The following is a 22,122-nucleotide window of genomic DNA, read 5'->3' on the forward strand; positions in this document are numbered from 1 at the left end:
CCCTCCCCCTCCCCCCCCCCTCCCCCACCCCCCCTCCCCCATCCCCCCTCCCCCATCCCCCCTCCCCCATCCCCCTCAGGCCTCCGGACCTCGGGCCACCGTGGCCCCTGCCCCTGGTCCCCAGAGATCCAGAGTCCCCCCTCACATGGCACCCTCTCCCCGTCTCCCTGTGGATACAATTAAAGGTCCTGCCTTCCCATCCGTGTCTGTGTCCCTCACGGGGAAGCCAGGGACAGGACGGGGAAGCTCCCTCGCTTCCTGCCAATCAAGGGGGTCACTTCTCCAGGGTCTTCATCTCTTTCCAAGAAGAGGCTGGAAAACACCTCCTAGCTCTGGCCCCAGCCCCACCCAGCGCCCAGGCCAGTACCCCCGCCAGCCCGGGCAGCTGGCCCCCCGCCTGCTGTGGCAGGCAGGCCTGGCCAGGCCTGGGCACTGGCCCAGGAGGGCTCTGGGCGGCAAAGGGGGAGCAGACATTCTGGGCTGCTGGAGCCCTGCCCCCGCTATTCCCATAAACGGTCCAGTCCCCGGACGGAAGGCTCCCAGCTGTCCTCTAGTCCCCGGGGGGAGCGCCTTGCCGGCTGAGGGCACAGAACTGGCCCGTGCCTACCCTAGCTCCATGTCCACTCACACATGTGCTCAGAGCCACCGGAGTACTGCCCCCAGGGCCCAGGGTCAGGACCCTTTGCCCCAGCCAGGCAGAAGCCGGTGCCCACGGAGGGACTGACTGCGGGGGACTACCCCACCCATGCCCCCAGCACACGCCCTCACCCCGAGCCTTCCTCAGAGGCCAGCCTGGTTTTGAGAGAGTATCATTTTGAGGGACATTAATCTTTTATCTAGATGTTTACTGTAGAAAATTTAGAAAATAAAGAAATGTGTAAAGAAAACCCTTTTATATCAACACCAAGAGTTAAGCACTGTTGACATTTGGTATATGTATTTCCAGCCTTTTTTCCTCAACACTATATTTTAAATCTGATCACACTGTATTTACAGCTGTGTAACCTTTTTCCAGGTAGCATGACTAGACAGTCTTTTTCTTAATATTTAAATGCCAAACCTAATGGTATTTTTTAATGGCCAAAGCCTGGCCCCCCCGGGAGGACCCTTGGCCCTGTGCCCCTTCTTGGCTTTGCAGATAAGACTTGGCCCAACCCTAGTATCTGTCCCCCTAGTATCCTTTAGGTCCACAGCTTTTGCCCCCACCCCCCTCCAGTCTCCAGCTGTTGTTGTGTCAGTGTGTGTGTGTATCTGTGTGTTTGTGTGTCTGTTAGTATGTGTGTCTGCGTTGGTGTCTGTGTGTTCCTGTGTCTGTGATTGTGTGTATCTGTGTTTATGTGCCTGTGATTGTGTGTGTGTTTGTGATTGTATTTGTGTGTGTGTAGGGGGGGCACATAGCTGCAATTGTTCAGGCCTATTCCATGGGTCCGGATGTGGAGTTGAGGTATTCCGGATTTGCAAGAGAGTGGAAGTTTATGATTACTTGAGACAGTGGAATTTATAAACATAGCCTCTAAATAGTTCCAAGCCTTCTACCACCCAAGACTTCTTTAATGACCCCCCTCCCCAGCCTGATGTTTCAAAAGCTGTTTGGCAGACAGAGGTCATTGTCATGACCCCCTTCCTATCTTTATAAGCTTCAGGGGTTCCTGCTGCCTGTCAGAGCCTCTGGGAAGCACTCAAAGGTCTGAGCTGAAAAGACTTAACAGCTTTATCCACCAGGGCTTTTGAAATATTAAAAACGTTTAGAGTCCTGTTTCTGCCTCCCTGGATGATCGAGGTGAGGCCGTGCCTGCCTGGGGGATAGCTGAGGAGGTGGTGACAACAGGAAGAGGGGCCGTTCCGACATTTTCTGCCAGTGACCTGAGAGCTGAGCCCTGACCAAGGCTGCCCATCAGGGACCAGCTCTGATCCATGCGGGCCGGAAGTGATGATGGTTTGTTCAGTCTCCACACCCTGCCTCATGCTGCCCACTCTGGCTCTGTAGGGAATCGACTGGCTTCAGATTAGGCCTAAGTCAAATCCTATCTCTGAATTTGACCTTGAGCAACTTACTTCCATTTTTTGAGCCTCCAATTTCACACCTGTGAGATGGTTGCTATGATGGTTCTTATGAACCCTCTCACAATTGCTGCGATTGGTCGGATGAGATAATGTAGAAATTCCTGGTGCCTAGTTTCCTGATCATCATCTCCTGATAAAGATTGCTTCGTAACTGCCTCCCACTTCAAGCATCTCCTCGAGTCGAAGCCCGAGAGAGAGCTGGAAGGGCAAAGTTAGACCGCCCCCCCCCCCCCAGCAGGGATGGAGAAAACTGCCCAGAGCAGCTCACTGTGAGCTGGATAGACTTCTTCACAATTCCTCCCTCTACCATCGATGTCCTCCCGCTGGGAGTGCAGTGGGCTCGTTCACCTCTGGGACTGGGCTTCCTTAAGTTCTGGAGACGTTCAGCTGTCACCTCCTCGTCCTCTTCAGCCTCCTCTCCGGGACTCCTGCCAGGCCCTGCTGGGAGCTTCCTACTTTGTCCTCTGTCTCCTCATTCCCGCTCGTATTTCTCATCCCTCTCTCTGTCCTGCCCTCCGAGTGATTTCCCTGGCTATATCTTAGCCTGTGCATTGAGAAGACTACTTTTCCAATTTAATAACCATACTTTTTATTTTTGCACTTCTATTAGTTTTGGACCTCCAGTGTCTTCACAAAAGTATATTCTTACTTCACAGATCCTGTTCCTTCTCTTATACTTTTAAAGACCTGCTTTTTTTTTTTTAATTGCTATAATATATACCTAGCATTTACCATTTGACCTTTTTTTTTGTGGGGGGGCCATGACACAGCATGTGGGATCTTAGTTCTCCGCCCAGGGATCAGACCCATACCCCCTGCATTGGAAGCACAGAGTCTTAACCACTGGACTGCCAGGACCATTTTAACCGTTTTGAAGTACACAGTTCAGTGGCATTGAGTATATTCAATTACTGTGCAGCCATCACCATATCTATTCGAGTCCTCTTCTCTTGGGTACACATCCCAAATTGAAATTTCTGGGTCATAAAGTAATTTTATACTCTTTTCCACAGTGGCTGCACCATTTTAGTACCACCAGCAGTGCACAGATGTTCCAATTTCTGCATGTGTTGGCCATCACTTGATGTTTTCTGTGTTTTGTGTTTTGGAGTTTGATTTGTATTTCCCTAATGAATAGTGATATTAGACATCTTCTCAAGTACTTATGATCCATTTAGAGATAATCTTTAGAAAGATATCTAGTGAAGTCCTTTGCCCACCCTTGAATTGGCTTGTTTGTTTCTTCACTGTTGAGTTTGGGGAGCTCTTTATATATTCTGGCTACTAGTCGCTTATCAGATCTAGGATTTGCAAATATTTTCTCAAGTTCTCTTGCTTGCCTTTTTACTCTGTTGTTAGTGTCCTTTGATGTGCAAAATCTCTTAATTTTAATGAGGTCCAACTTGTCTGTTTTTTCTTTTGTTGCCTATGCTTTTGGTATCATATCCAAGAAATCATTGCCAAATCCAATGTCATGAAGCTTTTCCGCTATGATTTCTTCAAAGAGTTTTACAGTCTGAGTTATGTTTAGGTCTGTAATCCATTTTGAGTTTATTTTTGCAGATGGTGTGAAGCCTAGTTAAGTCCCTGTCAGATTTCCCTAATGCCTCTCCTTCCTTGGGTGTGGTCTAATCCATTTCTGTGTCTGGAGTTTAGCACAGACTCTGGAGCCGAGCTATGTGGATTTGAGTCCCACCTCCGCTGTTTGCTAGCTGTGTGACTATGAGCAAGTTTCCCAACCTCTCTGTCCCTCCTTTTCCTCATCTATAAACTGGATGTATTGATCATAGTACCTGCCTCGTAGTTTATTGTGAGGATTCATATTCCAAAAGCCCTCAAAAGGTCCCTAGCCCCTGTACAATGTTTAGCGGTGGAGGTCATTACTAACACTAACTGCGTTGGATTTCCTCTTGTACATGGTATTCTTGACCTATGAGCCATCTCCACTGGAATAGCCTTCCACAGGGGAACCATTACCAGGCACACACCAGGTTGTGAAGGTGTCCTCAGGGTTGGTTTCAAGGTTTTTTCTTGCAGGGTCCTTTTGGAAAAGAAGCCATCTGCTGGCTCCCTTGATGGAGGCATTACTTCCACTGTGGCTGACTATTCTCAGGCAGGCACTGATGGCAGCCCTTTGGGCATGGATGCATTTTGAGTGCTCATAGGGGCTCCCACTCGCTGCTGCATGAGCCCTCCTTGTCTCCCAGGCATCTGAATAGTCCCTTTTCTTCTTTTCATCTCAGCTCTGTATTTTGCATTTTTTAAAATACTATATTTGACCCCAAATAGCCAAAGCAATCTTGAGAAAGAAGAGCTAAGCTAGAGACACCACACTTCCTGATTTCAAACTTTATTACAAAGCTACAGTAAACACAACAGTTTGGTACTGACATAAAAACAGACACATAGATCAATGGAACGGAATAGAAAGCCCAGAAATAATCCCACACATATATGGTCAATATATTTATGACAGAAAAGTCAAGAATATACAATGAGGGAAGGATAGTGTCTTCAATAAATGGTGTTGAGAAAACTGGATGGCCGCATGCAAAAGAATGAAACTGGACCCCTGTCTTATACCACAGACAAAAATCAACTCAAAGTGAATTAAGGGCTTCAAAGTAAGGCCTTGAACCATAAAAATCCTAGGAGAAAATACAGGGAGTAATCTCCTAGACATCAGTCTTAGCCAAGATTGTTTTTAAATTTGACACCTAAAAGGCAACAAAAGCAAAAATCAACAAATGATCCTACATCAAACTACAAAGCTTATGCACAGCAAAAGAAGCCATCAACAAAATGAAAAGGCAACTCCCAGACTCAGAGAAAGTATTTGTAAATCATATACTATCTGATAAAGGGTTAACTATTAAACATACATGAAGAATTCATGGAAGTCCAAACAACTACAGAAAAAAATTTGATTTAAAAATGGGCAAGGATCTGAATAGACTTTTTTTCAAAGAAGATTTACTGATGGCCAAGAAGTACATGAAAAGTTATACAACCTCACTAGTCATCAGGGAAATACAAATCAAAACCACGATGAGACATCACCTCCCCCTCTTAGAATGGCTCTTATCAAAAAGACAAGAACTATTAAGTGAGAGCAAGGATATGAAGAAAAGGGAACACTTGTGCACTGTTGGTAGGAATGTAAATTGGTGCAGCTACTTGGAAAACAGTATGGAGGTTTCTCAAAAAAAATTAAAAATAGATTACCATCAGTTCAATTCAGTTCAGTTCAGTTGCTCAGTTCAGTTCAGTTCAGTCATGTCCGACTCTTTTCAGCCCCACGGACTGCAGCATGCCAGGCCTCCCTGTCCATCACCAACTCCCGGAGTTTACTCAAACCCATGTCCATTGAGTCGGTGATGCCATCCAACCATTTTATCCTCTGTTGTCCCCTTCTCCTCCCTCTTTCAATCTTTCCCAGCATCAGGATCTTTTCCAATGAGTCAGTTCTTCTCATCAGGTGCCCAAAGTATTGGAGTTTCAGCTTCAGCATCAGTCCTTCCAATGAATATTCAGAACTGATTTCCTTTAGGATGGACTGATTGGATCTCCTTGCAGCCAAGGGACTCTCAAGAATCTTCTCCAACACCACAGTTCAAAAGCATCAATTCTTCAGTGCTCAGCTTTATAGTCCAACTCTCACATCCATACATGACTACTGGAAAAACAATAGCTTTGACTAGACAGACCTTTGTCAGCAAACTGATGTCTCTGCTTTTTTGTATGCTGTCTAGGTTGGTCATAGCTTTTCTTCCAAGGAGCAAGTGTCTTTTAATTTCACGGCTGCAGTGATTTTGGAGCCCCCCAAAATAAAGTCTGTCACTGTTTCCACTGTTTCTCCATCTATTTGCCATGAAGTGATGGGACCAGATGCCATGATCTTCATTTTCTGAATGTTGAGCTTTAAGCCAACTTTTTCACTCACTTCTTTCACTTTCATCAAGAGGCTCTTCAGTTCTTCTTCGCTTTCTGCCATAAGGGTGGTGTCATCTGCATATCTGAGGTTATTGATATTTCTCCTGGCAATCTTGATTCCAGCTTGTGCTTCATCCAACCCAGCATTTCTCATGATGTACTCTGCATATAAGTTAAATAAGCAGGATGACAATATATGGCCTTAACATACTCCTTTCCCTATTTGGAACCAGTCTGTTGTTCCATGACCAGTTCTAACTGTTGCTTCCTGAACTGCATACAGATTTCTCAAGAGGCAGGTCAGGTGATCTGGTATTCTCATCTCTTTAAGAATTTTCCAGACTTTGTTGTGGTCCACACAAAGGCTTTGGCATAGTTAATGAAGCAGAAGTAGATATTTTTGTAGAACTCTCTTGCTTTTTCGATGATCCAGCAGATGTTGGCAATTTGATCTCTGGTTCCTCTGCCTTTTCTAAATCCAGCTTGAACATCTGGATGCAATACTTGTACTTGGATGCAATCTCAAAATGACAGAATGATCTCTGTTCGTTTCCAAGGCAAACCATTCAATATCACGACCAATAATGCTGAAGAAGCTGATGTTGAATGGTTCTGTGAAGACTTACACGACTTTCTGGAACTAACACCCAAAAAAGATGTCCTTTTCCTTATAGGGGACTGGAATGCAAAAGTAGAGAGTCAAGAAACACCCAGAGTAACAGGCAAATTTGGCCTTGGAGTACAGAATGAGGTAGGGCAAAGGCTAATAGAGTTTTGCCAAGAGAACACATTGGTCATCGCAAACAATCTCTTCCAACAACACAAGAGAAGACTCTACACATGGACATCACCAGATGGTCAATACTGAAATCAGATTGATTATATTCTCTGCAGCCAAAGATGGAGAAGCTCTATACGGTCAGCAAAAACAAGACCAGGAGCTGACTGTAGCTCAGATCATGAACTTCTTATTGCCAAATTCAGACTTAAAGAAAATAGGGAAAACCACTAGACCATTCAGGTATGACCTAAATCAAATACCTTACGATTACACAGTGGAAGTGACAAACAGATTCAAGGGATTAGATCTGATAGAGTGCCTGAAGAGCTACCATATAATACAGCAATCCCACTCCTGGGTATGTATCCAAAGAAAATGAAATTACAGTCTTGATATCTGCACCCTCATGTTCACTGCAGCATTATTTACAATAGCTGAGATAAGGAAACAGCCTAAGTGTCCACTGATGGAAATTAAAAATGTAACACATACACACACGTGCATGTACACGCACAGGAATACTCTTCTGCCATGTAAAAGAAGGCAAGCTTGCCATTTGCAACAGCATGGATGGAACTTCAGAGCATTATGCTAAGTGAAATAGGTCAGACAGAGACGGGCAAATACGGTATGATCTCATTTATAGGCAAAATCTAAAATACAAAAATCTGCCCAGTGGCTCAGCAGTAAAGAATCTCCCTGCAAGGAAGGAGACACAGGAGATGTGGGTTCAATCCCTGAGTAAGGAAGATCCCCTGGAGGAGGAAATGGCAACCCACTCCAGTATTCTTGCCGGGGAAATCCCACAGACAGAGGAGCCTGAGGGCCTACAGTCCGTGGGGTCGCAAAGAGTCAGACATGACTGAGCAACTGAGCACATACAACAACAGTGAAAAAACCTAAAAACACCCCCAAACAAAACAAAACAAAATTGAACTCATAGATATAGAGATGGTGAATGCCTGAGGGAAGGGTGGGTGGGTGAAATGGGTGAAGGCAGTCAAAAAGTATAAACTTCTTGTTGCAAGAAAATTAAGTCTGGAGGGTGATGTGTATAGCATGAAGATAATAGTAACCAAATAATAACCAAGCAACCAAAACATACTGTTTTTTAAAATCCTGATAGATGGCCCCTTACCTTCTGTGCCTCCTGACAGCAAACTTATGGTCTAGGGCTCTCCCTTGGGAAACAGGTGTAAGGACAGTGAAAGAGAGGAGGAGCCCTGGGTCGATCATACTTCCCTCAAGAGAGAAAAAGGCCAAAAACTGAGAACATAAGTGGTCAAGACAGAAGAGCATGGAAGGACAACTGTGCTTCCAGAATCCAGAGACCCAGAGAGGTCTTTTCCTTCCATCTACCCGTTCATCCATCCTCCCACTCACCTGCTCAGACGTAATGGCGGCCTGTGGAGGGAGGGGGTTCATCAATCCCTGGTCAAGATCAAGGGTGGCTCCAATGCCAGGGAGAAGTGACAAAGTAGAGTGGAACAAGCTCTGGTCTAGACATCAAGAGCCCTGGTTGTCCTTTTGGCTCTGCCACTGACCTGGTGTGAAGGTAGTATGGCTAGACCATTCTAGACCTCAGTCTCCTCACCTGTAAAATGGGGACAGTTGGGCCAGAAGTTAGGTGGGGCCTTTCCCTTTCTGACATTCCGTGGCTGGCCCTTTAGCCCCTGATGTCACAATATGGAGCTGGACCGTGATTGGGCCACAGCCCCCTCCAGCTCTGCTGTTCTTTTGGCCATGGGAACAAGATGGACTTGCCCTGGACCTCCCCTACTTGTGCTCGTCTGTTGTGCCGTGGCTCAGAGTGACCAGGACTCAGGTGGGGCTACGACCCAAGGGAGCGTGGGGTCAGGCCCGGGGACCAGGCAGGGGCAGGCCCCTCCCAGGACAATTGATGCCCATCTCCGTCTCTGCAGACCAGCTCTACAATGAGACTGTGGCAAAGGCCTTCCTGCAGTTTTACGACCGAACAGCCCAGGTTGTGTGGAACCAGTTCATGGAGGCCGCCTGGAACTATGTCACCAACATCACAAAGAAAAATCAAGAGGAGATGGTGTGGTACCACTTCCACCCCTGCCCCCTTCGCCCTTTGTTCTTCTCAGGGGTCACGGTGCAGGGGTGCTGGGGGGCAAGGAATCACACCTTTTGCCACTCTTCCAGAGCTAGATGAGAGAGGGAAGCCCCAAAGCACGTGTCGGAACAGACGTCAGGCTCCAGGCCTCCTGGAGCCCTGAAAGCTGTCTGGGCTGGAACCTCTAGCTTCTTTTCTCTTGTAAATATCACCTGCTTGCTTTTAGGGAGCAGGTTCCCTCCCTTCTTGCTCTTAGCAAAGTTTCAATGACTCCAAACCCTTTAAAGGGGTTTTGGAAGGAGGTTGTGGGGCTGGGCCCTGGAGTTCACTGTGACACCCTCACCCTCTCCTTCACCCTCACACGACAAATGTGGTGACCATCCTTCCAGCTGTACAAGGACGTGGAGAAGTCCCAGCACACGCTGTACTTTGGCACGCGGGCCCGCCTGTTTAAGGTCGCCAACTTCCAGGACTCGGACGTGAAGCGCATGCTGAGTAAGCTGCTGAACGTAGACAAGGCGGCCCTGCCCAAGGAGGAGCTCCGGGAGGTGATGGACAAGCCCCCAGGTCTCCAGGCACATGCTCCCCACCCCAGGGTGGGCAGGCCGCCGGGTGGGGAGCCGCCTGGGGCTGGAAAGAGGTTGGGGGAGGCAGGGCCAGAGCTTCCTCTGGGTGGGTGAGGGAGGTGAGCAGAGGCTAGTGGGAAGATGGGACGATGCCTTGGCCAGGCCTGCCTCTCCCAGCTGGTGGGACTAGCGCTGGGGGTGGGCCCATGGCTGCGGGCCTGCCCTGGGTGACACCTGTCCCCCCAGTACAACGAGATTCTGGCCTACATGGAGACCACGTACAGCATGGCCCAGGTCTGCCTGAATGAGGGGCCCTGCCTGCCCCTGGAGCCTGGTGAGCACCCGAGCCCACACCCACCCACCCGAGTCTCAGCACAGCCTGTTCCAATAGTCTCCAGATTCCCACCTTCCTCCCAGCCCCAGCTGCACATGGGGAGGGCTACCCACAGCAGGAGAGGGCAGGAGGCCGGGTGGAATGAGGTCCCACCTCGGCTCCTTTTCTGGATACAGACCTCGAAGAAGTCATGGCCACCTCCCGAGACCAGAAGGAGCTGCTGTGGGCCTGGCAGGGCTGGCGGGATGCTGTGGGTCGCCAGCTCCGCATGACCTTTGAGCGCTACGTGCAGCTCAGCAACAAGGCTGCGAAGCTCAATGGTGAGGCCCCTCACCCCGCACCTGCCAGCCCATCCAGCTGGGCAGACTGCAGCCTGCATGGGGCTCAGGGCAGTGCTGGGAAGGGTGAAGCCGAGTCTGGATAGGATCTGGAGACAGGGACCCTGAGTCCTGCCGCTGGGGAGTGCAGAGCTGGCTCACTTGTCGTGTGGATCCACAAACAGCAACTGAGCACTACTCCTGGGGTGTGCCGTTGCCGGGGAGGGTCTGAGGATGCACAGGTGGAAAGACGGGGAAGGTGCCCACCCTCCCCGGGCTTACAGGCCTCTGGGAGACAGATGCTCATTTCCAGTCACCACCCAGGATAAGTGCTGAGAAGGATGGGGCTGCAGAGAGAGAAGAAAGGACCCTGTTTCAGTCAGGTGGGCGGGGAGGGCCTCGCTGACATTCATCCAAGGCCTGAAAGATGGAGCAAGCTGGGCAACAAGAAGCTCTCGGGAGGATCTGAAGAAAGGCAGCCCGGGTGGGTGGGGCTCCAGGTGGAGAGAGGAGCAGACCCTGTCCCAGAGGATGCAGGCCCAGAGGATGCTCAGTGTGTGCTTTGCTAAGTGCCTTTCCATCCCACTCTCGTCCTTTACGGATGGTGACCTTGGGAGGGTGGTGTCTTTCCTGTTTGGCAGATAAAGACCTCGAGGATCTAGGTCAGTTGGCTTCCCTAGCAGGTGCCTGGGTTTCCTGCCAGCCAGGCCAGGCTGAAGGGTGGGTGGGGGTCAACCCTGAGCCCCCTCCCCTGTCCTAGGTTACCAAGACATGGGGGCCTTGTGGCGGTCCACGTACGAGTCCGACTCGCTGCAGGAAGACCTGGAGCAGCTGTTCCAGGAGCTGCAGCCGCTCTACCTGAACCTGCATGCCTACGTGCGGAGGGCCCTCTACCGCTTCTATGGGCCCGAGCTCATCGACCTGAGGGGGCCCATCCCCGCCCACATCCTGGGTAAAGCCCCAGCTGGCGCTCAGTCGGTGGGGAGAGACGGTCTCCCGCCTCCTCTTAACCCTGCCCCTCCTCTCCCAGGGAACATGTGGGCTCAGTCCTGGGTCAACATCTTAGACCTAGCGCTGCCCTTCCCGGAGAAGCCCCCTGAGGACATCACGAAGATCATGAAAGGCCAGGTCAGCGCTTGGGCCCCGGTCTGCCCTGCCCACCCCACAGCCCCCGGGCAGGGTCCCACATGCTGCCTCTTCCCCACAGCACTGGAAGCCCGAGAAAATGTTCCAAGAGGCTGAAAAATTCTTCACCTCCATGGGGCTGCTTTCCACCCCTCCTGAGTTCTGGGAAAACTCCATGATGGAAAGGCCAACTGACGGGCGGGAGGTGGAGTGCCACGCGTCCGCCTGGGACTTCTACAACGGGAAGGACTTCAGGTGCTCACCCTGCGCGGTATCGCCCCCTTCCTCTGCTCCTTCTGCTCTCCACCTGTCTGCCTGTCTCAGCGGGGTGGTGGCGGGGGGTAGGGGGCGGTGAGCCGGCCACCTGGGGGAGATGAGTGTGAAAGCCAAGGGCCTGGCCCCTGCTCGGATGTGGCGCCTGGAGTACCGAGAGCACAAGGCCCTGCTGGTCTCCAGCCCGACCGCCCAGTCCCTTTACAGAGCCTGAGTAGGGCAATGTCTCCCTCTCCCAGGGCATCCCCATCCTCCTTGACCCCTGCCCTTTAACCCTAGGATAAAGAAGTGCACCGAAGTGACTATAAAGGACCTGCTGTCCATCTTCCACCAGATGGGCCACATCCAGTACTTCCTGCAGTACAAGAACCTCTCGGTGATCTTCCGCGCAGGCGCCAACCCAGCCTTCGAGGAGGCCGTGGGGTCGGTGGTCACCCTCTCAGCCTCCTCCCACAAGCACCTGCTCAACAGAGGCCTGCTCAGCCAACAGCACCAGGACAAAGGTGATGGGGACCAGAAGGATCCCAGGCCTGGGGCCCCCGGGCAAGGCCTAAGGGAGGCGGGACCAGAGCCGCCTCCTGACTGCCCCCCGCTTTCCCCAGAGGAGGAGGTCAATTTCCTGATGAGCGTTGCCCTGGAGAAGATCGCCTTCATCCCCTTCGCCTACCTGATGGACCTGTTTCGCTGGAAGGTCTTTGACGGCACCATCGAGAAGGACGTGTACAACCAGGAGTGGTGGAACCTCAGGTGGGGAGGACCGCCATTCGGGCCCCTCTGACCACACCTGGACCAGGGTGGGCTTTTGGGGCAGCCTCAAGGGGACCGCCTGCTACCAAAGGGCACCACCGTCTCGCTTCTGGGGGCAGAACTGGGCGTGTGATGCTGCTAATCTGTGGCCACGGGGAAGCCCTGGGGTGGCATTGGCTGTCTCGTCACCAGACAAAAGTATTCCCGCTGAAGTGGGCAGGGCCGGAGTGTGGCTCTTGGGGGATCGTGTCGAATCTGGCTCCAGCACTCAGCAGGCTCGTAGCCCCTCGAGGGATCCCTGGAGGCCGGCAAGCTCGCACGGTGGTTGCACTTGGGCCCTCCAAGAATGGGATGCTGACCACCAGGCAGGCCTTCCTGCTCCTCCCCTCCCTTCTCTGCCTCCCAGTGGGGCCAGCAGAGCGGGTGTTTGGGGTCTGAGCTCTTTCCTTCCGGTGGAGAGTCCTTATATGACAAGGGCAAGCCCACTGCCCCCTTTCCTATTATCCTGACACACACACATACACAGACACACACACCTGTCTCTGACTGTGTTCCAGGCCTGTCTGTGGGCGGAACTGGCAGTGAAGGAGCCCCCCAGCAGTCGGGCAGCGTCAGTCTTGAGTGAGGGGCACCCGTGTCCATCCCATCACCGACCCCTGGCTGTTAGGTTGGATAATAATTGCGCGTGCACAAGGCTTCCTCTTCTCCACCAATCCTCAGACCCACCAGCTCAGGTCTGCTGGCCATAGGCACTCCTGGAGGGCCCACATCAGGCCCTTAGGCTGACTTGAGCCTTTACAACGACCCATGGCCACTCTCAGAGGAAGAACAGGTGCCCAGCCTGCGGTCACACTGCCACCCAGGGATGGCAGAGCGGGCTGCCCCTCCCTTTGTCCTCTCACCCTCCGACTCCCACCCCAAATTCAGGACCGGACATCACTGGGGGGATTGGCAGAATCTTAACCTTGTGCCCCCTCCAAAGGCACCCCAACCAGCCATCTGGACTGAGGGACGTCACCCCCTTCCTCAGCCACACCCACCACCCCCTGAGTGATGGAAACCGGAGGCTGAGGGAGGGGGCAACTCCCTGGTCCTCGAACAGAACCTCGTGGATGAGAGAGAAGCTTCCCCGTGAAGACTGTGCAGGGCTCCAGTGGGCCAACGTGAAACGACGAGCTTTTCCATAGACTTCGTCCACCCCAAAGATGGCTCACGTAATGCCCATTTCACAGACAACACTTTACAAGCAGACTCGGTAACAATCAACTTTCCCACAGTCACACAGCTCAGAGGGGCAAAGCCAGCAGTTACCGGGGTCTGCCCGCGACTCTGCCGTGTCCTGCTACCAACTCCCTGATCTCTAAGCCTCGGTTTTCCTCCATACCACAGGGATGGTGCTGTGTTTTCTTCTCAGCACTTCTTACCAGACAGAACCACTTGGTTGGTTGGTCCATGGCCGTCCCCCATCGTTAAGATGAAAGCAGGGACCTTGCCTAGCCCGTTCCCTCCCGTGTCCCCAGAGCCAGGATAGAGTTGAGGGAGCCAGGGTGGAGAACTCGGCACAGTTCCTGCAGAGAGGACATGCTCGATGTTAACTCCTGTAATTGTTTAATTCTCTGATTCCCAATCCCATGTGTTTTCAACTCATTTATTTAATCAATAAAATGCATTAAGTGTCCTCCTCATGCCAAGTCGCTTTGACAGCTGTGCAAATGCTCCAGAAGGAAAAGGGCTCTGGAAATCTTACCAGGTGGCACTTTCAAGCCCCCGATTAACACCGCCCCCAGGTTGAAATACCAGGGCCTGTGCCCTCCCATCCCTCGGACGGAGGAGGACTTTGATCCAGGCGCCAAGTTTCACATCTCTGCCAGCTTGCCCTACATACGGTAAGGTCTGGGCCACTCCAGCAGAAGCGGCCTGGGGGCTGGGGGTTCGGGGACACAGGACCCAGTGGAGGATTTTCAGGAAGGCCCTAGACCCAAATGTCCTCCCCCTGCACGCCTCCCCACCTCCTCCTGTCAGACGGCACACTCTCCTGAGGGCCTTGTCCTGAACACACTGCTTTCACATCAGCTCCCCTGTGGAGGGCAGCGTGATGGGAAAGCGTGTCTGCTGCCCTGAAAGGTGAGCAGGAGGGGGGAGGGGGCGCATGAGTCCAGAAGGTTAGGAAGGAGAGATCCTGCAGCATCCCAGGACCAGCCTCCCTGACGGTGACCACTGACCCGAGCCCACCCCTGCCACGCCCCCAGCCGGCCTCGCCTTCTCTCCCCAGGTACTTTCTCAGCCTCGTGCTCCAATTCCAGTTCCATGAAGCACTCTGCAAGGCCTCAGGCCACATGGGGCCGCTGCACCACTGTGACATCTATAACTCCAAGGAGGCTGGGAAGCTCCTGGAGTGAGTGCCCTCCCCCTTCCCTTGTCCTTCCCTAACCTTGCTGGAAGCTTGCGCCGGGCTCCTCTGCTCACCTGGCTCCACCCCAGGTCCCCTGCACAGCGCTTCTGTTCTGGTGGAAGTTCTTCCCTCTGTCAGACTACGAGAGACTACAGAGTCTGAGAGACTACAGTCTCTCCCATGTTAATCAAAGCCCATTTCCTCTTATGTAGCCCCTGTGGTCAGAGAGATGGCTTAGCCCCCGCTGCTAACATGCACACGCATGCACGCATGCACGCACTTGCTCACATTGTCAATAAATCGAACTGTCCCAGATGGGAAGCCAGTGTTGGGGTCTCGCCTCTGCCTCCATCTTCCGTCTGAATCCCCTTATTCTTTCCCTGCAAGGTGCCTGCCTAGCTTCTCAGCAGCACTTGATGCGCCCTGGAGTGCACTCTGCTTTGCCTGTCTTTTCTCGGACGTGCCTGAACCCAGTTCCCAGGCTGATCTGGGTTGCTTTTGCACCAGCCTCTTGGCCCACTCTGATCAGCTTGTGGTCTACTTAGACCCCCCACCCGCAGTCTCTTTTCCCTGCTCTTGGTGTCTAGCCCATCCTTTCCATCCCTGCCTCTGTGGTACAAGTTTCTGGCCCTGAAGGAAACCTGGAGCGGGGTGAGAGGCTGACCTGGGCTGGAAGCATTTACTTCCACAGGCTGGCTCTCTAACAAGCGCTCTTACAGTGCTTCACATTAGCAGTTCATAACTTGCAAAGTGGATTTTATTATCCACATTTCATAAATGATGAAACTGAAGCTCAGAGAGGTATAATTGCATGTTGCTGATCTAGGAAGTGGCAGAATCATGCTTTGAGCCCCAAAGTGACTCTAGAACACATTATCTTCCACCCTGTTGCTTCCATCAGTTATAAAGGATGCTGTTCTGGTGAAGCTAGACCTGGGCCCTCTGGTCCCAAGATCAGCACTCCAGTCTCTGGGATATGGATCCTGCCCCACTGACATAATCTTTTTCTCATTGCATTTCAACTGATTTCAGCAGGTCCATTACCATAATCGGTCAAGGTCATGTTGAGTTTTATTCCTGGTTTCCCAGAGGATGAACAAAGCCACTATGTGGTATCCTAATAATTATCCACAATAATTTGGCATCCTTTGAAAATGTAATGAGCATGTTTGTGATTCCACCATGCAGCTTGTCAGTACCCATGAGGCCAGACAGAGTTGCAAGACTGATCCTTGCCTTTGCTCCCAGGAGGGCTGCACTTGACATGCCTTCTTGTCTCCCTAGTCTATTTGCTATTTCATCTTTTCATACTCCTGGGATTTATTCTAGCCAACTGCCCAGGTTTGAGCTTCTCAGAATGTGTGGCACAGAAGGGGCCTCTCAGCTCCCTGCGTTCATGTCTCTGGGTGCCCATCATTTACTCACTCAGCAAACATTTACCTGTTCACATGCCCAACAGCCTGCCCTGCGTCCAGCAGGGGGCAATGGGCCACAGGATAAACCAATAACCATACGCCAAGAAAGGAGCTGGTGCAGCAAGAAAGGGATTTGGTGAACATGCAAAGAGGGTAAGGAGGTCTTGCCAGGGGACCAAGGAGGGAACTCTGTCCCTCAGTGCAAGAGTACAAGAAATAGCAGACTTCCGTTTTCCATACATCAACTCTTTTGAAAAAACACACTTTAATATTCATTGGATATTTCCAAGAGTACTCTTAAGTTTGTTTTTTTTTTTAAATAATTTTATATTTTTGGCTGTGCTGAGTCTTCGTTGCTGCTCAGGCTATTTCTCCAGTTGTGGGGAACGAGGGGCTACTCTCCAGTTGTGGAGATTGGGCCTCTCATTGCCATGGTTTCTCCTGTAGCGGAGCCTGGGCTCTAGGTGCTCAGGCTTCAGTAGATGTGACACGTGGACTCAGTAGTTGTGGCTCCTGTGTCCAAGAGCACAGGCTCAGTAGTTGTGACCCATAGGCTTAGTTGCTCCGTAGCATGACGGGATCTTCCCAGACCAGGGATCAAACCTGTGTCTCTTGCACTGGCAGGCAGATTCTTTACCACTGAGCCATGAGGGAAGTCCAGCATCAACTCACTTTTGACTGAGCCTTTATCCCACTTGATCGGTGAGACATTTGACCTCAGTCTTTCTCATCATTTCCCTACCCCTCTCCACCCAGGACATATAGGCTCCCAGGGTCTGACTTGGTACCAAAGCATGCCGAGGACTTGCCAGTCATCTCTAGGCCTTTTGTGGAAGAATGGGGCAGGCAAGCGCTTGCAGGCGAGAAGGGGAAGGGCAAGATTCTTGGCTGCTCTTTTCCCTAATAGAGTTTAAAACTTGATTTTGCTAATTTTGACTCATCTTCCTAAGTGTGATCACCCTGGGGCAGCCTCTAGGTTGGTGCCACTGGGAATAGAAGGTAGAAGTGGCCTTGGTCCAAGTTCCCAAATTCCCCTGGCTCACTCAGCTAGCCGTGAGGGCCTAATCCTGCCCACGGGCCCATTTCTGCCGCCCTGGAGTTGAGGGCTCCAGGCAGTGCCCAGCTGTCAGCTTTGCAAGTCTCACTTGCTGCCTGTACCAAACCTCTGTCCCACCCAGCCTGAAGGACTGTTTCTGAGTAGGCAGACTCTCAGTGGTTGAGACTTCCCCACCAGGTCCTTCCTTTTTTGCAGTACCTGCCACTTGATAAAATCCTCTTACCTAAAAGTAGTTATGGGGTTTCGCTTGTTTTTTTTTCCCTTCTATCTTGATGACTTTTCTCCATTTCTCTAGGATCCTAGCTACATTTTCCCCCAGTGGTCTCTGCCATGCATGGATCTACTGACCTTTAGTCTCGCCACCTTATTCTTTCCCAGTTGTTTATTAAGCAGTGTATATAAGACTTTGCAAGCTACAAAGCCCTTTTTGCTGCCATTATGAGTCTTCATCCTCACCACAGTGAAATGCAGGTATTAATGGGGGCTGGTTTTACTGATGAAGAAGCTGAGGCTGAGAGAGGTTAAGTTGATTGTCTGTGGCTGTGCAGCCCATAACTAGCACTGCTGGTTCTTGAACCTGAGTCTTGATGGCCTAGATTTCATACTCTAGGCCTCTGGGCCTCTCAGCCCCACCTCTCTCCAGGTCAGATCGGGGAAGCAGGTTGGGAAGTATCACATACACCTCCTGCTGCCTCTGCCGGGGACACTGGGGTGGAGGAGCCTGGAGCCCTGGCTGCAGCGCACACTGTCCCCCTACCTGAGTGCCTGGGCCAAGCCTGAGGCTAGACCCCTGCCACCTATCACTGGATGAGCCTCGAGGCAGCTGACAGTTCTGCAGTGCCGCAGGCAGTGCACAGAACACATCCCATGCTTGCAATCTCGCTAATCCTCCCAAACACTTCCTGGGAGACCGGAAGGGACTGAGCACCTCATGGGAAAGAGTGTTTCATGAATTTAGGCTTATTTGAGTCCAGGATAATAATAATCCTCAAGGTGGTAGTATTAGTAATAATAATAATAGTAATCAGACATTTATTGCCTACCTAATTATGCTCCCAGAATTGTGTTTATTTGGTCAACACAACCACCCTAAGAGGTAGGTTCTCAGAAAGGTTAAGTACTTGCCCAAGGTCCCACAGCTGAGTCACAGGGTCAAGAATCAAACACAGATGAGTATTATTTCAAAGTTTGAGATTTCTTTTTCTTTTTTTTTAACTGGAGGATAATTGTTTTACTTTATTGTGTTGGCCTCTTCCATACAGAGCTTGTGATTTTACCCATTATGCTGAACATCTGTTGGGAGAGTCTGGCTAGCAAAGTCAGACTCTAAAGGTGGGGCTGGGCATACTGAGGGGTCCCAGCAGCATCAGCCAATGCCCCCACACAGCCTCACAGCTGTACTTACACTCCCAGGGATGTCCTGAAGCTGGGCTCAAGCAAGCCCTGGCCGGAGGTCCTGGAGAAGATGACTGGGGAGACCAAGGTGTCTACAAAGGCCCTCATGACCTACTTCAAGCCCCTGCTGAACTGGCTGGTCACTGAGAATGTGCGGCAGGGGGAGATACTGGGCTGGCCAGACTTCAGCTGTTCCTTTGAAGGTTTGACTATCTGACCCTTGTCCCACCTCTGTTCCAGCTCCAGGCCTGACCCTAGCCTGCTTTGGGCCAGCCCCTACCACAGCCCAGCCTTTACCCCTCGCCCATCAAGGAACTTGCAGTGTGACCCTGTCTGTACCTGATACAGCCTCGGCCAAAACCACAGCCCATGCCCCAGCCACTGGCTTGGAGGCTTCCTTGCCTACTGTCCAGCTAGACTTCAGGGTGGATCTGAGCACACGGGGTGGGCATCTGACCTCTTGACCCTGCATGGAGCCACTGCTGGGCTCCATGGGGTACATGGCCCTACCTGTGCCATCTGCTCCCCCTCCTCCTCCTGCTCCTCTTTCCTACCCTCCTTCCAGGGCCAGGCCCTCATCTTTGGAAGGCAGGTGCCAGAGGCTAGGGAGAATGCCTGTGGCCATCAGATCCCGTCTGGTCACCACGAGGCACCCTCCCCAGCTCCACCTGCTCCATGCATTTCCTGTGTCTTCCACAGAAAGAGAAACAAGCAGAGCAGCATTCCTGGGGATGGAGCTGAACACTGACCTGGTCAAATCCTGGCAGTGGACGCTGCTGGCCCTGAGCTTTGTCATGTTACTGGCAGTCCTGCTGCTGGGCCGCAGGCTGTACACCCTGGAAAAAAGCTCACTGACCCAAGACACCAGTACACAAGACACCCGGTCACAGGGCACCCAGTCACAGAGCCCCAGATCACAGGACTCCAGTGCCATCAAGCCAGCATCCAAAACCTACTTTCTGGGCATAGCCATGGAGCCCCACCAAGTTGTCAAGAGACAGTGGATGCTGCTGGGCCTCTGCCTCCTCCTGACGCTGGGCTCCATTGGCCTCATCATTCGGATTTTCACACAGCACAACAGGAAGCCTCCGTGGATGAGAGATGAATGGGGGAGCTGGGACTAGACACCAGTGCAACTGGTGAGGTTTGGGGGCAGGAGGAGGGTGGCCAAATGAAGAGGGGGGGGAGGGGACTGCTTGCCTGCATAGCACCCAACTGCTATTGGGTGCAACCATGGCAGATCTGGGTATATGGGCAGTTGTGCGTTTGTGAACTATTGTATGTGAGGTCATGTGCATGGGTGACTGGGTGATTCCATGTCTGCCCTGGGTTCCAGACCAGCTGCCTTCTCCTGGGGTTCAGGATCCATAGTTTTAGTGACCCAAACCAGCCCCTCACCCCAAAACTGGTTCTTTACGTGATGTTTTCTTCAGAAATTCTACTGTGGGGCTGGACAGGGGCTGCAATGCCCAAGGAGTATCTGCCATGGTTAGAAACAGGACACTGCTTCAGTGCCTTTATCAAATGCATGCAAGTAGGACCAGACGCTCCTTGTACATCCGTGCTCAGCTCATGAGCGCTAAACTCTGTATTCTGGCCGGCACTGTGTTGGGCTGCATAATCCAGCCCCCAGAAGCTGCCTGTCAGCTGTCTGAGATGCAAGTAGCCTTATAAACTGTCCCATGGCCCATCCCGGCCCCAGACCAGGCCCTCCCAAATGCAGACAGGGGGTAGCTGGGCACCCAGCCAGGCTTGATTAATGATTGACTTGTTTAATATTTAAACAAAGCTCATCTCCAGCCACTCCACTCCAGAGATGGCCTTGTTCAACACACACACACCTGCTGCCTGGCCTGTTGCCCTGGGGATTGAGTACAGGGCAAACAGCACCTTTCCAGGCTCAGTGGAGGAGGGGAGGATGGGGAGGGAGAGCTTTAAGGAGGACATTGGGGAATGAGTGCTCTAAGGACAAGCCTAGGAATAGAAAGGGAAGGCTTCTGCTCCTGCCCCTCTTCGCCCTTTCTTTCCAGCCTGGGTCTAACACAAGGGTGCCACACCCGGTGTATGGGAACTTAGTGAGTTTGGACTGAGGCCCCAGGGGCCCCCCAGGAGACTGAAAATCAATGTCTGTCGGAAATTAGGGGAACCTTGATAGGAAGTAACATCGCAGCCAGAAACCACAGAGGAGGCATCAGGGCTGCAGTTGAGCAAGCGGGAAAGTGGCCAAGAGATGGGACTGGCTCTCTCTAGATTAAAGATCTGAGCCCAGAAGTCAGGCATCAGGGTACAGAAGGACTGGGCCGAGATCTCCATGGAGCCTACCTCTATCCAGGTTTCAAGAGGTCTTCTTGAGTTCTGGCAGAGTCCGAGCACTTTCTGTTCTGACCGCAGGCTCCAGAGCACCCTCATTTGATGTCTCCGTCACTGCTGTTACTTTGCCTTGCTGTAATGTCCTTATTTGTCCTCATTACTAGCTGTCAGCTCTGTAAGGTCAGGACACAGTGAAACATCTGTAGCCAGCACAGGCCATGGCACACAGTGGGGATTTGGAAAATGTTTGAGTGAGTAAGTAAGTGAGTGAGTGTGTCTCTGCCCAAATTTCTCCTCAGAGCTCAGCACCCCATGCCCTGAGCCCATGAGAAACAGCCCCACCTTTCCTCCACAGCCAGGCTATCCCCCCTGACACGGGGCCAGCCAGGACAACTCTGCCCCCCCAGGAGGCCACACTTGCAGCCCTCCCATCCCCCAGCCACAGTGGCCAACGAGATCCCCATCAGGCATTGTGGCTCTGCATGGCAAAGGCACACCCAGCCCAGGACTCCAAGCCTCTCACCTGGACTCCAGCAAAACTCTCACTGAGCCTCCTTGTCCGTCCTCCCTCCCCCACCCGCCATTGTAAAGTTTCTTTCTTTGGATCTCAGCTGTAAAGTTTCTTTCACTGGAATATTTCCTTCATGTCTAACTGCTTAACAACTTGGTTGTCCATCAGTTAAATCTAGATGTTCAAAATGGCATTTGAGGGTCTTTATCATTCCCTTTTTCTCCCACCTCCCAGCTCAGCCCTTTGCACTGATTCCATCATCGGCCTTTGCCTAAAGTGCATGCCCTGTTGGTGCTTGCCCTCCAAGGATGGCTCCAAACTGGCTGTTGGACCCTCTGCAAAGCTTCAAGCTCACCAAGATGCTCAGTGAACAGCGTTCTCCTTCCCCCACTCCTCTCCAAGGCTCTTTCAGTAAACCTCACCTCATCCCCATCTGCTTATTCTATTGTATTCATTTTCAACCAGCACTCAGACACTTCTATCAGTGGTCACTTGCTAATATGTGGTTTTAAATCTGTTCTTCTCCCAAGCAGTATCTGTTTGCCAAGAGCTCTCAGGCCTCTAAAGAAAGCACCTCATTGCATATTCCTTGTGCATTACACTGCCAGTACCAGGTCCTGGATGGGCTTGCCACTAGGAGGTCTGCATGGGCACTGGGATTCAGTTGAAGGGCACTTGGTAAAGGTCTATCCATACCATTGCCCGAGTCCAGTCCAATGGTCAGATCGGGAAAGAAACCTTCAGCAGAAGACTATCTGAGGCCTTTAACAACCCCTTTGGCTCCTCCTCTCCTCCTCTGCTTGAGAGAGACGGCCTGGCAATGTC

At 51.7% G+C, this 22,122-nt stretch overlaps 1 protein-coding gene across 2 annotated transcripts; it reads left to right on the forward strand.

Moving 5' to 3' along the window:
- Positions 1-60: 60 nt before the first annotated feature.
- Positions 61-21,729, forward strand: LOC105613829 (angiotensin-converting enzyme-like protein Ace3). Of its 2 annotated transcripts, XM_042256160.2 has the most exons (14): positions 61-8,837; positions 9,245-9,403; positions 9,668-9,755; positions 9,932-10,075; positions 10,833-11,024; positions 11,103-11,200; positions 11,280-11,452; positions 11,750-11,973; positions 12,073-12,217; positions 14,005-14,103; positions 14,490-14,612; positions 18,495-18,679; positions 19,176-19,615; positions 21,142-21,729. In XM_042256160.2, the coding sequence occupies exons 1-13, from the start codon at positions 8,679-8,681 to the stop codon at positions 19,598-19,600; spliced, it is 2,214 nt and encodes a 737-aa protein (XP_042112094.1). In that variant the 5' UTR covers positions 61-8,678; the 3' UTR covers positions 19,601-19,615; positions 21,142-21,729. The 2 variants fall into 2 exon arrangements, with proteins under 2 accessions (XP_042112094.1, XP_060251746.1); XM_060395763.1 differs by lacking the exon at positions 61-8,837 and having other exon boundaries at positions 9,295-9,755.
- The last annotated feature ends 393 nt before the right edge of the window (positions 21,730-22,122 follow it).

Source organism: Ovis aries, chromosome 11, assembly GCF_016772045.2.
Source record: "Ovis aries strain OAR_USU_Benz2616 breed Rambouillet chromosome 11, ARS-UI_Ramb_v3.0, whole genome shotgun sequence".
Classification (NCBI taxonomy): domain Eukaryota; kingdom Metazoa; phylum Chordata; class Mammalia; order Artiodactyla; family Bovidae; genus Ovis; species Ovis aries.

Bases quoted from the DNA above. Each gene is read 5' to 3' on its own strand.
- LOC105613829 (XM_042256160.2), top strand. From the start codon at position 8,679: ATGCCCATCTCCGTCTCTGCAGACCAGCTCTACAATGAGACTGTGGCA. The intron at 9,756-9,931 runs GTGAGCACCCGA...TTCTGGATACAG, and splicing joins CTGCCTGCCCCTGGAGCCTG to ACCTCGAAGAAGTCATGGCC. The intron at 12,218-14,004 runs GTGGGGAGGACC...CACCGCCCCCAG, and splicing joins CAGGAGTGGTGGAACCTCAG to GTTGAAATACCAGGGCCTGT.